The sequence below is a fragment of the Platalea leucorodia genome (genome assembly GCF_965183815.1).
Source record: "Platalea leucorodia genome assembly, chromosome: 6".
NCBI lineage: Eukaryota > Metazoa > Chordata > Aves > Pelecaniformes > Threskiornithidae > Platalea > Platalea leucorodia.
In genome coordinates this window covers 68,107,854-68,122,995 of record NC_138828.1, presented here as the reverse complement: position 1 = coordinate 68,122,995, position 15,142 = coordinate 68,107,854, and the positions used below count along the sequence as shown (strand labels likewise).

Below are 15,142 nucleotides of genomic sequence, written 5' to 3'. Positions count from 1 at the left end.
GACTACTGTTTCAAGTTTCCTTCAGAACTTTAAAAAACAGCTGGAATATAGCTATCTGTCTTTTCAGTGATACGGCAGGGTTGTTTCTACTGGTTGATTTTCTGCAGACCCCCAGAAGCTTATTGCCAAATATGCCAAAATCTGCACAGATCTATGCTTTTAAAAGAGTTTTATGGAGAGCACAGTGTCCTGTCCTTATTAAACAGCCTCTGACATCAAAGCGTAAGGCACTGCCATCTTCGCACAACAAATGCTGGCAGTATTCTTACCATTAATTCTGCCTTTATGTACACTTAAAAGGGCTCCTAATAAGATCTCTTCAAGTAACTTATTTGTAAATGGTATGTCTGCAGAGCCCAAGTGTCAAGAACAGTTTTATAACTTGGTCATTATAATGCTGATTTTGATGAAGGGGAATAACCATGTTTTCTCCCTGGATCACTATATTTTTGTTTAATAAAAGCAGGTGAAATATTTCCTGCCTGTTAGTATAAAAAGAGTAGAATGTCTTATTAGTTTTGGCAGCTGTTTCTACTTTTGTGGCACATACAAAAATGTGAAATGAAATTATTATATTGTAAACTACTATCTCAAAAGACTAACCTTTTCAGTAATTTAAAACTTGAGCAGTTGTTATTTGAAGTACTAAGTAGGAACAGCACTGGCTGCAACTTACATTATCAATGTACCCTTCCTATGTTAATATATGATATTAAATACAGCGAGAGAGATATTAGATTAAGTTGTGGTTTCATAGTCAAGAAGTTCTTTTTCCCTGAGACCTTCAAAACAGTCTCTAGCTTTTTCTTACTTTAATAAAAAAAGAAAGAGGGCTTCATGCCTTTCTCATCCCTTTGTGCCTTTCTGTATCGTTACAAAACAGTAATTCTGTATCATTAAATCGATACAAGAATGAGTGCATTAACATATTATAAACTGTGCAGTCTGTCTATTTGCAGGAAAATATAATAAGTTGTTTACTTTCTAAAACATACCTAAATATGAAGTGATTATGTTTAAATGCAATTATAAATGCTGAGTTTTAACATACAGCACGAGAACTTGGGGGGGGAGGAAGTCATGTAAATGAGCTGCCTGAGTTAGTAAGAATGGTAGATTGTGGGAGGAAGAAGTCTGTTGAGCTAACACAGAGAGTGAGAGTATGAGCTGTGAAGTCAAAGCTTTTATTTATTTCTGTGTGATTGAATGAAAACGTAACTCCAAAATTGGCTGTAAGTGATACATAACTGAAGGACTATACTCAAATAAGTATTTGTAGAACAGAACATAACTAGCAGGACACCTTCAGTTTTTGTAGCAAAGTACATTCATTTCTGTTAACATGCATTTTTAATACTACACAGAATTCTGAAAACCAAATAAATCAATAATTGTTTTTTAAAACCGCAGAATAAATAAAATACACCTGAAAAATTGATCAGACTTAGTCTTCTTTAACAAGATGATTTTGAATGCAAGTTGCTAAAGAAGCTGAAAAATGATGTAATGCTAGCACAGTAGTTGAGCATTTGTCTTTCATCTCTCAGTATTGTGTCAGCATGTTGCTATTAATTGGGTATTTAAGTTAATGCAATTCAAAAGTATTGATGGGCCACAATGTTTATTTTATAAGTTCTGCCTTACATTTCTCAAGGAAGTGTAAAATGTGATGTTTTACTGTTGAGGTAAACTGGACTACTGTTTGACAGTATTGTGCAATTTTAGGAGAAATTCTTTTCTTTTGCAGGTCACCAGTCCTTCATGGCTCCGTCCTGCAGTGTCTTGCATTGCCCTACTGCATGCACCTGTAGTAACAACATTGTGGACTGTCGTGGGAAAGGCCTTACTGAGATCCCAACAAACCTTCCAGAAACCATTACTGAAATGTGCGTAATCTGACTTTTTTTCTATGAACTTGCAGAAAACAATTCTTTCCTATGTATGCATTTTTGTTATTTGTATAAATTCATGCATTATACAGGGTAGGAATTCTGGAATACGCATTCAAATTCGGATCTAAAAGGAATATGCAGATATATGAAAAAATTTAAGAAATTTATGTTCTCTTATGAGTTAGTTTTATATGTACTAGTCATAATTCATAGTTAAAACTGCATTCTGAGTTGGTTTTAAAAGAGTTCAGGAACACGTGCTTTTTTGCAAGTAAGTTGCTTTTCACTGCAGGCTATAAACCCCACTGTCTTCAGAGTTGCTCGCTGTGCTGGTTTTGGCTGAGATAATTTTCTTCATAGTAGCTGGTACAGGGCGGTGTTTTGGGTTTGTGCTGGTAACAGTGTTGATAACACAGGGATGTTTTAGCTATTGCTGAGCAGTGCTTACACAGGGTCAAGGCCTTTTCTGCGTCTCACCCCACGCCACCAGCGAGGAGGCTGGGGGTGCACAAGAAGCTGGGAGGGAACACAGCTGGGACAGCTGACCCCAACTGACCAAAGGGCTGTTCCATACCATATGACATCATGCTCAGCATATAGAGCTGGGGGAAGAAGGAGGAAGAAGGGATGTTCGGAGTAATGGTGTTTTTCTTCCCAAGTAACTGCTATGCGTGATGGAGCCCTGCTTTCCTGGGGATGGCTCTAAACACCTGCCTGCCGATGGGAAGTAGTGAATGAATTCCTTGTTTTGCTTTGCTTGTGTGCACAGTTTTTGCTTTGCTTATTAAACTGTCTTTATCTCAACCCACGAGTTTTCTCACTTTTACCCTTGCAATTCTCTTCCCCATCCCACTGGGGGAGTGAGCAAGCGGCTGTGTGGGGCTGAGCTGCCTACCAGAGTTAAACCACGACGGTCGCTTCCAGTCACTTTATTCATCAGACTCCCTATTAAAGAAGCATATCTTTGCACGAAAGATCAGCAACCTATACCACCCTTAATAAGTATGCTGCTAAAGCAGTATCCTCAGAGGGTGGGCTGAGAAGGCAAAAGTAAGGTGGTTGAATGGGATGTGTGGTATAGTTGTGTTAATACCATGTACTTGTGGACAGAAGAGCATGCATGCTGACAGGGTTGTGTGACACGTCATATACAGCAGAAACATTTACGAAAAGTACGACCCTGTCCTGACTGTAGAGCAGAGTTGTAGCAAAGGTGCTATGGGGCTTGTAGGCTTCAAGAGCAATGTAGCTGAGAGGTTGTGTGGGCACAGAAGGAAAATTACTGCTGCATTTTCTTCTGTGCAGGGGAGGAACAAAAGCAAAAGCTGAGCTTGCTGACAAGATGGGCCTCAGCAACATGAGCATCTTTTTATGCTGGGCATGGAAGAGGCAGTGTTTTGAAAGAGAAACTGGTAATTCCCTTTAGGGAAATAGTGGGAAAGTAGCTGTGCCTTCAGCCTGGTAAGGAGGGTCTGGCTAGAAGTAAATGAATTAGAGAGAATTTAGAGAATTCAGAATAAAAACCTTTAGAGCACCTTGATGATGTAAGATGATATTAAGAATTTCATATAAGGGAGGTGAGGGGAATAGATAAAGTAGTGAAATAGATAAAATAGTGAAAGGGAAGAGGTCTCCTGAACATACATCTATCTATCTGTTGTACATAAGATCTTCCTGAAAGTTTAAAAACAGGCCTCTACAATGAGATTTTAAAAGACAAAGTAGAATTTTACAATTTTATGGCAATCTCATGGCTTGTTGGTATCTGACCTGTGTTTTTGAACACAGAATTGGAAGTACTGTGGTTTCTTCTTAGGATGTGAATAATGATCATGTCTGTCAGTTCATTATTACTGCTGTTAAGACTGACCTGGCTGACCCTACCTGACCCAATTCAGTCATTTGGCTATATAATACAAACACTTCTTCTACCTTTCACCCCTCTCAGAAAAAAACACCCTGCTTGCAAATGAAAGGACTACTTCAGAAAATCCATGCACACTGCCTGGGAAGGCTGTACAGACTCTTTTCATTATTTAATTAGTTGTATACTGGTGTTTTTACTTGCATATCTACATCTGTGTGCATAGAGAAGGGGGAAAAAATATCACAAGAAAGAAGTAGGGAGTATGTCTCAAACATTCCCTACTATATTTCTGCTGCTAACCAGCGCTAACCACTGGAGCTAACCACTGAATGGCAATTACAGACACTGGAAGGCTGACTTTTGCATCACTATCTTCTAGACCTACATAGTTTAGTGGGGGTACATGCTGTTAACATCTGTACTCCCTTGAGAAATTCGGTACTAGAAATTGCAGGGGTGTTCCTGAATCTTCATTTTAAGGGTCATCGCTCCCAAAGAACTGATAGGATGTGGAAGTTACTAGTTGACTCTGAATTCACTGTTAAAAGAAATGAGTATAAGGTAAAAGCAAATGGGAATTTACTGAATGGAAACATGTTTTCCACTAATCTGTTCCCTATACTTTCTACGTAAGAAATGCTGTTGAGTTTTAAGAATGGACTGGTATGATCTTCAGCAGTTTATTGGCCTGGAGAGTAAAAGCAACCATATAACAGTACCTCCAGCATTGGGCTAAGCATTTAACTGATTGCAAACCGAGGCTGAATGTTTCCTGCTAGACTGGGCAGTGTTCAAATCCCAGAGTGATACCTTTGGACATTCTGGGATCCATAATCCGTTAATATAGATAAATATGTGTGTGTGCTCATATAAATATGGATAGTATATATATTGTGCTACAGTGTATATTGTTTGTAGTGATACAGTGTAAACTATCTGATATCTACCTATATTGCATCTAGTTTGTAAGTGCTGGCTAAATAAAAAGCAGATTAAAGTATTTTGCACCATTAAATAACATCATTCATGCCATAAGACATATGAACATACCTTTATTCAAAATCTTTTACAAGAAGAGATAGAACATTAGAATGCCAAACTTCAGTAATTATTTTATGTTAAGCAGATACATACCAGTGAACACCAGTGTCGTGAGAAAACGGGACTTAAATGATTGACTCAGTTTTTGAGTAAATTAGACAGAAGGATTGAGATATGATTTGAGCCAGTGGTAGGCTGCACTTACCATACAGTGAGAAGAAAACTTTCCAGTCGAGTGGAGGGTAAGGAGAGAAATGTACACGAAAAGGAAGAAATAAAATAAGGCACATTAAAGGCTCTGAAACTGAGGGATAAACTGAGTGGAAGAATTAGGGTAGAGGATCTTGCGAGCATTTGATGAGAATCACATGATCTTTGCTGCTTCCTTGTCAAGAGGTTGAAAAGGAGTTGAAATTTTGACAAATATGTGTATTTTAATGGTTGTATGGGGAAAGCTTTAAACTATACTGGTTGCTTTAATGTGAGGAAAATAATTAGTGGTAGTTCTTTTATGATTGTCATGGGTGGCAGGTATATTTGCCATCTCAGCATTGAAGAGAATGTGAGAGAGAGAAGAGGTTGGAGAATGAGTGCTTTATGGAGTAAAAAAGGTTTTACCGATAATGAAGTGAGGGAGGTTTATGAGACTGGGTCAAACCAGCACTCCACCCTGGCCAGTGGCCTGCATCAGCTGTCCCATCTTTTGGAAACAGCAATGTACAACTTCAGAAGTAAAACACCAACAGGACAAATATTTTCCTTGCTCCCAATGTGTGTTGAGGTTCTTTTTCTGAAACTTGAAAATTTGCATAGCTTTCAGAAAAAAAAGATTTTCTTTGAAACATCCAATCTGCTTTAAACCCTACTAAGTTCTTAATCTGCATGTTATTCTAAGCTAATAAATTGGGGGGGAAGGGGCAGCGCTCAAAATCTTACAGTTTAAAATACAGTCTTTTAAAATTTCATTAATTTTCCTTTGTCTTTGTAGAGGGAGGGAAAATACATTCAGGTTCATAACTTGTCCTGCCACCTTCTATTTTGCGTGGCACCCTCATTCATCTCTTCTCTAAACTAACTGTTCCAAATCCATTCAGTTTTTTGGATGCCAAAACCTTCCATGTCTTAATTAATCTTCTCCTTTTTCTCTGAACTCTTTGTTTTCTAAATTTTTTTGACCTGCAATGACCAGAGTTGAATACAATATTCCAGATGATAGTGAACCATCACTTCATATTAATGAAATGGTAGTTTTCTTTCATTTGCCTTTTGCAACCCAATGCTCACTTGCTTTCTTTAACTACCTGTACACACTGCACCATGTTTTTCATTGAACTGTCCATGAAGAGCCCTAGGCCTTTTTCCTTAGCTCTTACAGTTTTGTCAGGAACCAGAAGTTCATAGATGTAATCCTGTTCTTCCATCCACAGACATTCCTGAACATTGAATCCCGTTGTATGTTACTTTTTAAAGCTGCTCTATGAAAGACTTCAGTCCTCTGCTTTTAACTCATTTTAACATGCAAAAAGATTGTGACATTCCTATATTGTTATCATACAAAAAAAAAGTGTTTTAAAGCTTCATTTCTAAAGAAGTACTTTGTAACTGTTGCTTATAGCAACCCCTTGAGATTCAATTAGAAAGAATGATTGTATCCCATAAAATAATCTGGTTTTTCACTTATTCCTTATGTGATAATGTTGTCAGTATGCCAAAATGGTAGCTGACAATAAACATTTGAAGAGATGAGACCGTGCTCTCATGGTAGCGTTGAGAATGCTGAGGAACTGCTGAACGGAAGGCAGAAGGGTATAGTGAGCACTGTATTTCCACCACCATTATACAGTTCCCACACACATGGCTTTATTATCTTAATCACCGTTTTAAGCACATGCTTTGGCAGGAGCTCCCCAGCTCTCAGGGAGAGAGGGAAACAGAAATGTGCTGGTTCCCTGTTGTTTTCTGAAGGATGTACAGGCTTTAACAGCCAAATTATTATTTATTCACTCATCTTTATAATACTACCATCACCAGATTCTTGTGCACACCACAAAAAAATTGACATTATACTTCTATTTTACATGTGCCAGATGTTGTCCGATCTTTTCAGTACTTTTCCGTATTTGTCAATCTTTTTCTGCATTTTCAACAGAACATAGTCATCTGATTTTCTGAACATACTTCATTGACAGGAATATTTGAAAAATCCGTAATACTTTCAAATTCTCTGGACAAGTTTCTCTGCCCTACAATGTTGTCACCTGTTTATAGGCTGTATTTGCTACCAGCCCATCATGTTATGCTTCAGCCAACTTCATGGTCCACAAACACCTCTGGTGCTTACATCTTTCCTGCCTTTTTTCTTTGCTTTATTGTATCTCATGTGAATAACTTTTTCTTCTGAGGCTGACATTAAATTTTTTTGTCAGCCCTCCTTTATAGAGTTGCTTAAAATTTGACAACTTATTTTTGTGAGATTTCATTTTTCCATCCATTTCTGCCTCTTATTTCTCTTTTGTTGTATGGATAGCAGGTTACTCTTAATAAGAACGTAATCCATACTTAGTTTTTGAAGGTCCATAATGCCATTATTTTTTGCTTGAGGTTCTCGTGACATTTGCTTTCAACACGTGCTTGTGGTTTTGTGATGTTTTGCCATGTTCTCCATCCAATTGTTCCATCCTTTCTCTCAATGGAAAGCCTGACCTCATTTAACTCCTCTGTAGCCCATGAAGCACCGATTTCTTTCTCTTTGCCCAACGCAAACGTCCTTTAAATAAAATGTTGTCTGATCTGTTTCTGCACGAAAATACTTTGTATTTGTTACATTGTCAGTCCATCTGGGACAATGCTGCATAAAATCTACGTGGTATTAATAATGTTGTTATTCTCTGTCCTTCTGGTGTATATAATTAATCTGCAGTTTAACGTGTACATTCCATGTTGACAATTTTATGCCTTTTTTTTTTTCCCTAGAGGGTTGATAAATTAACCTGTATCTAAATAATGTGCTAAAACCCCCTTTAAATGGAATATTGAATTTCTTAAGTATTAAACATTGGCAGTTTCAGTTGAGTAAAATTTTGCATATTGAAGCTCTGAGTTAGCTCTTTGGGGAAAAGTAAAAGAAAAGGCTTTCTGTTTAGAGTCTAATACTGATGTCGTGACTTTGCATTGCCTTGATAGTTCTCCTGGACAACTGTTTTGGGATGACATTTTAAGACAATAGGAGCTGTCTTCTCTGCTGATGGCTACTGCTTCTGTAGCAGAGCTGGCAAGGAGACTATGTGCTTGCATTGCACTGCAGCGTTCCTGTCTCTGAGTTTGGTGTGGTAGCCTGAACCGCTGAGAAAAATGAGTTTGCCCTGGAAGCTGAAGTGGATGAGGAATGAGCAGGCATTCTGTGATGGTGGGAGCAGGAGGAGGTAGAAGCCAGTTGCCAAAATGCTGTTTCATTCCACTGCAGTTGGATTTACCGGTGACTGTCAGGGTGTGGCTGAGAGGGTTTTGTCGTACTGCTCTGTCTGACTTCTCAATTGGTACAGAAGTCAGTTGGCTAAAACTAACGATTCCCATTGCGTGAAGTCAGTTAGCAGGCAATGCATTGTCTGCCAAGTGCCGCTTGGGAAGATGCCTTCAGTAACAGGACTGCTTATCTCCAAGTAGCTGCCAGTGAAAATGCAAGGAGAATAAAGCCTGTGGTGTCCTCTCTTTTTCCCTTGTGGTGTGATAAAGCTCAGAGTAAAATTAAGTATTCAGCATCTCAGTAAATGTAATTCTTTATCTTTATTGACTTAGTACAATTGTATCTGTACTAGTTACACCCTTTCTGCAAAATTAATTCTCCCCTTTACTGCCTAAATAAACTCACACCCAGCTAAATAAGAATATCTAAGCTTTTCTTTCCAGGGTCGGTCTGTCTGATCAAGGTGATATTATTTGAGAAAGAAATACTTCATATTCCATATATATTTTAAAAAACAAAATAATTGGTTGAGCACCAAGACTCCCCCAGTTTTAGTGCATCCTCTAATTCTGCAGGAAGCACACAATTAAAAAGGTGCACAGATGCACCTTTGCCTCTGGGCCAAATGCAGAGGTTTCAATCTGTGAGTGACCTGCAGGAAACATTTTGGGAACTTCAGAAAAATTCCAGTACCCCTATTATTTTAATGTCTGTATTGTAAACATTGCAAGGCAAAATACATTGCCCATAAATATTTCATATTAATAGTCTTCAAACATTTGTTATTTAGTGTGCCTTATTTTAGCCTTTTTCCATTGACTTAAGCAAAACATGATACATTATTCATTCATTAGAAACATCATAATTTGAGTTGATTTAGATTTGTTGTTTAAACCTCTTCCCTTTCCCAGAAATTCTTATGGAATGCTCTTTCATTGGCATGTTCAGTCTATTGAGCTTAACCAACTGCAGTGGTGTAATGCACCTAGTGCTTTCCTCCTTTGTCATACAGCTCATATATTAAAGGCATTAAAGGTCATTCTTAAGGTTCAAAACTATTACTTTAATTGGTTTTAGAAAGTATAGCCTTTCTAATGGTGATAGCATTTATCAGCCTCTATGCAGGCATTCCTTCCACATTTTAGTTTTTCAGCACCGTTAATCTCTTTTCACTTGGTTGCATTTTAGAATTCACCTTCGGCGTGAAAATTCTTTGAATGATCGGCAGAAATAACTCTTGTTCACCTCGAATAAAGACTTTTTGGCACATGTTCAAACAGACTATCAGAAACCTTACAAATAGCGACCCAGCAGCAATTCTATTAATTGTACTGGTACCTTCTCTCAGAATGGTGTGAGTGAGTGACAGGCTCTTATTTCAAAAGAAGAGGCCAAAAAGCCATTAATGAGCTAGACTACCTTGTGAAAATGCTGCTCTTACATTCTTCTGATTTTCTCTTCTCTTCTGTGGCTTGAACTACCAGTCAAAGTGGTTCTAAAACCTCTTTCCTTACTGTAGTATCATGAATAAAAGAAAATAAATACAATTGCAAGAAGTATTTTGGGGGTGGGGGGGTGGGGGGGATTACCTGCTCTCATGACCACAGCTTTGTATAAATGATTATTTAAGCAAGAAACCATGGAATTAAATAGATTTTTTTCTTCATTTTTGTTTATATTAAAACCATTGAAGTAATCAAAGGAAGGACTTAAATCTGCTTCTTTTTTAGAAGGATAGCAGTCACTACATTGGTGTTTTGGGGGAGGAGTAACGTTTGCTGGAGCGGGGGGTGAGTGGAGGGTTGCCAACTAAGCAACGATTGTATAAATAATTTTAGTCTTTGTAAGGGGCAGAAAAGACCCTAAACCACATAATATATGAAATGAAAAAAACATATAGGAGTCAGGAATTTTAACAATTCACCTTCATAATCTAGTGTAGTGAAAAGTCACTGACTTCTTAATTACTATGGCCTTCAAGATAAAGTTGTTCTTTCTTGTGAATGGAGCTTTCTAATGTTTGAATGCCAAAACTAGAAGCTGTACGGTTGTTTCATGATAATTTTATTTACATTTCCCATGATAGTTTCCTAATTTGTCGCCTCAGTCTTGTCTGATCTTACCTTCCTGATTCCTACTATTTTTCTTCATGTTTTCATCTTTCTCCATCTCATTCTCCCTTATACTTTGTTTTCATAAGTCTGTTGATTAATGGTTGTGTATTATGCCAAGCACTCAACTACATCTTTGTGAGCCATGTGATATTAAGCAGGATTAAAAGCTCCTGAGATTGGTTCTCACAGTACCACTCAAATTATATTAAAGGAGAAAGGGAAAAAACAAAAGAAAAGGAGAGAAAGGGGAAAAAGAAGAAGGAAAAGAAGGGAAAGGAAATGAGATTTGACAGAATGGAACTTGACAGATAGAGTCTAACCGAGATAAGAGTGACAAGTGACCTGATCACACTGCAGACACTGGGGAAGTTCTTTGCGTAAATGCAGAATTTTATTTGAGAACTGGGAGCTCTATGTATGTATCTTTTACAAGCTAAGCTTGGCATGTGTACGGTTTCACCATCTCTGTTGTCTTTTAAAATTCATCCTTAGCTAAAAGTCCAAAGTACAGCCTTAAATAAATAGCTATTGAACAGAGACTCTTATAATGAGATGCAAAAATGCTTCTAAGGGTGACCTTTTACAGAGAAAAGTCACTTGGCAAGGGTTTAGGCACATTTATTGAAGACAGTTCAAAGACTCACATAGCAGGAAAACTCTGAAACGTCAGAGATAAGGCAGCTTTCTGTATTTTAGCATCTCAAAGTGTGGTTCGGCTGTCTACAGTAGCCTGACAGAAATGAGAGCAAACCCTGCATCTTTGCAGCTTGAAATGAATGGGTCCGAACACTGAGAGGAGGATGCAATAAGTTACAAGACATTAAATTGATGATTGTTTTCCAGTGTCTGCATTTGTTTCTGCTTTCCAGTTTAAATAAAAAAATTGGTCTTTTTAGGACTTATACAGAATGTTAGCTCATAAATATAATTTACCTCTTAAACAGGTAAGCTGTCAGCCAGAAGTATTGCACATCCAGTGAAGTTCTGGAAAGGTTTTCCCAAGTTGGTTTCTATGTATACATATGTATATATAGTCATTGGGCTTGTTAGTCACTGGGTATTGTTAAGCTTTTTAGTTGGTTGCAAGAATCCTCTATAACCATATCTGTCTTTTTCCAGAAAATATGTGTTAACCTTCCAATGCTAGCCTAAATAGATAGATCTTCGGTCTCGCTGTAAAATATTTCACAGCCATTTCATTATTCTTATGGCTCTTTTTGAAACTTTTCTGATTTATCAAAATCTTTTCTTAATTCCTGACATAACAAATGCATACAATACTGCCAGTGTATGCAGATGTCATGTGAAAAGATGATGTCTACTTATGGATAAAAAAATTAAAATAATTATTATAGTATTCAGTTGCTTATGAATACTGATATATACTTTGGTCAGTAGGAAGCCAGAAAAATGTGATGGTTTTTGAATTTTCAGACATTGCTGGATTGAAATAAAGTGCATTAAAAGATGCATAACTAAATACCTTGTGGAGATGTTACTAAATGCCCCTTTAAAAAATTCACGTGATCTAACTAATATTTTCTCAGCTCTTAATCTAATATTCCAAACTTTTGAGCAACTTCATATCGCTGCCATGTTTTTAAAATTAACTTTTCTCATATATGCTTCTCTTCAACTGTACTTCATGTGTACTTTTCTTCAAATCTTCTGTTATCTTCTTCCCTTCCCAAAGGTTTTTAAAATCAATGTTTTTAAGACCAATCCTGACTTAATGCATTGGACTTGATATTCAAATTTTTTACCAGTGGACTGGGGAGGCATTCTGATTTTTCAGCGAAATATAGAGCTTTTGCTTCTGTTTTGCTTAAAAGTTACTGCATTTTTATGTCCGGAAGCTTATGTCAAATAAGGGTACATAATTTTTAGATGCATTATTATTAGTTAGAATTTATTAGTTATGCACTTATCTTTTCCCTAGAAGTTTGTTTAAAAGAATTCACAGGAGTATGGCTTTACATATGGAGGAGGACCAAAGAAGGATCCCAGTGAAATGAAAATTTCTGGTGCAAAATAGCTGACATGAAACTAAAATTTTCGTATCAATATACACTGTGACGGAACTTTTCCACATTCTGCAGCACCTAATTTTAAAGGCCATCCCTGGCCTTCTTTAGTCTGTTAATGCAAATACAGCCATTAACTTTGAAAATCTTTGCATGAAAATAAACATAAGTCTACTTCATAATTTTACGAGAAAGTTTTTATGACTTGCCACTCCGTGTCATGAGTGACACTCAGTTTAGACTGTTCATCTGTGGCATCAATGACGTGAATACAGTTCTCTCTATATACTTTTCTTTGATCATGGGAAGGTTGTTATTTCTTAGCAAAACCAGTATTTATGCCCATTGCAATATAAAACAAAATAGTTTGTTTACTTTCTCAAAAATGCAGAAATTTGCTAAAATCTTAGTCTTTCATATATACATATAAACACACAATAATTACATGTGGGTAACAAAAAATGCATTATCCATGAGGCAATGTAATGAATACATGTGAAACAAATTAAAATTGGATGAAGGAATCTATTGAGGTATTAACTTCTTTACCTTAATATATTCAATTTGCCAATACAGATTTCACTGAATTACATTTAACTTATCTTTGGGATTCCTACCTTAATATTTCTCAGGCAAAACTTAAAATATATTCCATTTGACTGCCTCAAAAATAGGTTATTTTCCTAATTTGATAGCTAATCCTGTCTGCTTAACACACAAGAGAAATGATTTGTCATGCTCTTACTCAAATATTTTCCTAATCTGAAAATTACTGGTAAATCATGTGGCTTTTTTTTTTTTTTTTAACTTTCTTATTTTAGTTGTCAGACATTTTTGTAGGTAAAATATTTAATCCGTTCTTCATTAACATGTGTTCTATGCTGCCATTGTTCACATCTTTGGCTTTCTTCATACCCTTGTGTCCTATGTTAAAAACAAATTAAATTCAGAGGACAGAGGATAATTTCAACACTCAAGAGGACACAGAGACACAGAACACAACAACTGGACAAGAAACATGTGAAACCAGTGCTGGTTTCCAGAGACAGTGGAAGTAGGTAGTGGCCAGAATGAACACTGTTCCACCTCGGGGGGGGGGGTTGTGCAAGTTTCTGGTGGGTATTGAAGTAGAAGAGGCACCTTGAGGGACCTCTCTGTACTCTGCCAAGGGAAAGAAAATAACTCAAGCATGGAATAAATGAATATTTTATACAGCATGAAGGGAAGCTGGAGAAGGCCCATCTAGCTCTTCCAGAAAAACCCTCATAGATCTCTTGACAGCTGTGCCACACTCCAAAGGTGTTGTTACTCTTAGATTTTATTTTCACATATGGCTCTTCACTACTGATAACTTTTCCTCAGCAATAATGTGAGTGAAGTTACTCTAAAAGAAACTATGGATACTGACTTTTCACTATTTTTTGTTTCATCATCAATGAAATGCTTTCTTCGTTATTCACATGTTGTTAAATACATGGTCCAGTAAGAAGCAGACACATGTGAAAAGTATTCTCAGTTAAAAAACTTCATTAGGATTTTTGTGGCAAGTTTACAGTGTAAGTCCTTGTACTGTTTAACAGGTAGTAAGGACTCCTGCCACACTGTCAATCCGCATGACGATGAGATTCTTAAGCTAGTGGTGTTTCTGCTCAATTGAGAACAGGTTGACAAGTCACGACTTATGATGAGCCAAGAGTATAGCAGGATTACATCTATTTTTTGTGAACTTAATACGGTTACTCTGAGCAGATCAAGTAGTTTTTGCAGTATAACAAGTCTCATAAAAATTGGCTAATTAGAGAGGCTTTAACTTGACTCTGGGTGACTCAGGCTAATTGCACTGGAGCCACACTCTGACAGATGCCAAAGTACTGAGCAAATAATTCTTTTAAGAAGTCGTGCATTTTGCCTACAACCTGAATCCGTAACAATTAAGGAATGTAAAGGCTATCATCATTAATGGTGCTGTAGGGTTCAGAGTATGAGATGGCTCTTTCTGTGATGAAAAATTGAACAAATGTGGGTTTGGGACTTGCTTTTGAGTAAATGCGATGAATTGTTTAATAGCTTTAGAATGACAATTCTTGTTACTTTTTTGATGTAATGCAGACTAAGGAGTCTGTCATTTACAGTCAGTCCCCTGAGAAAATATTTGATAGAACAATTAGACGGGATGTTAACAGTTTGGCAAGCTTTAGGGCAATATTGACAGTGATTCTTTATATGCAAATATTTAGGAAACTGTCAACCAGATTTATTAATACACAGAATTAGAGACTGAAATTCTAAAGTGCAAGTAATATAGTCGTTCAAAATACATCTTTTGTTTTGTTAGACATGGATGATATCACAGATTTCAACAGAATTCTTTTGCTGCTAAAGTTAGAAATGACATTTAGTGGATATAAGCACTCTGGAGGTGCAGTTGTTGAGAAAGAAAAAAAGGTACTTTGTTTAATAGCCTCAAGGATTCCTGTAGCAAAGGGAGACCATTACTGTTTCCTTATTTTAAAAACAAACAAAAAAAACCCCAAAACCTGGCAGATGTTGCATATGATGAAAGATGTGTTGGCTGTGTATTGCAGTTATTCAGATTCAGGAGCTGCACTGAATCCCATCACTGAAATCTATTTTCTGTTTTCTGACAGCTGTTTTTGCCATTTACTTTAAAAGCAGATGGGGAAAATGCAAAGAAGAGCTGTCAATTTTATTACCATGTATAATCAGCATCTGTGCAATAC

At 36.9% G+C, this 15,142-nt stretch overlaps 1 protein-coding gene across 2 annotated transcripts in view; it reads left to right on the top strand.

The window, feature by feature from the left end:
• SLIT2 (slit guidance ligand 2) overlaps positions 1 to 15,142 on the top strand; it is a gene marked incomplete at its 5' end in the record, with an annotated part of 272,507 nt that overhangs the window by 179,257 nt on the left and 78,108 nt on the right. For both annotated transcript variants that reach the window (XM_082315199.1, XM_082315198.1), the window contains one exon: positions 1,748 to 1,886. In XM_082315199.1, coding sequence (XP_082171325.1) covers positions 1,748 to 1,886 — 139 coding nt within the window. The remainder of the gene's footprint in view (positions 1 to 1,747; positions 1,887 to 15,142) is intronic.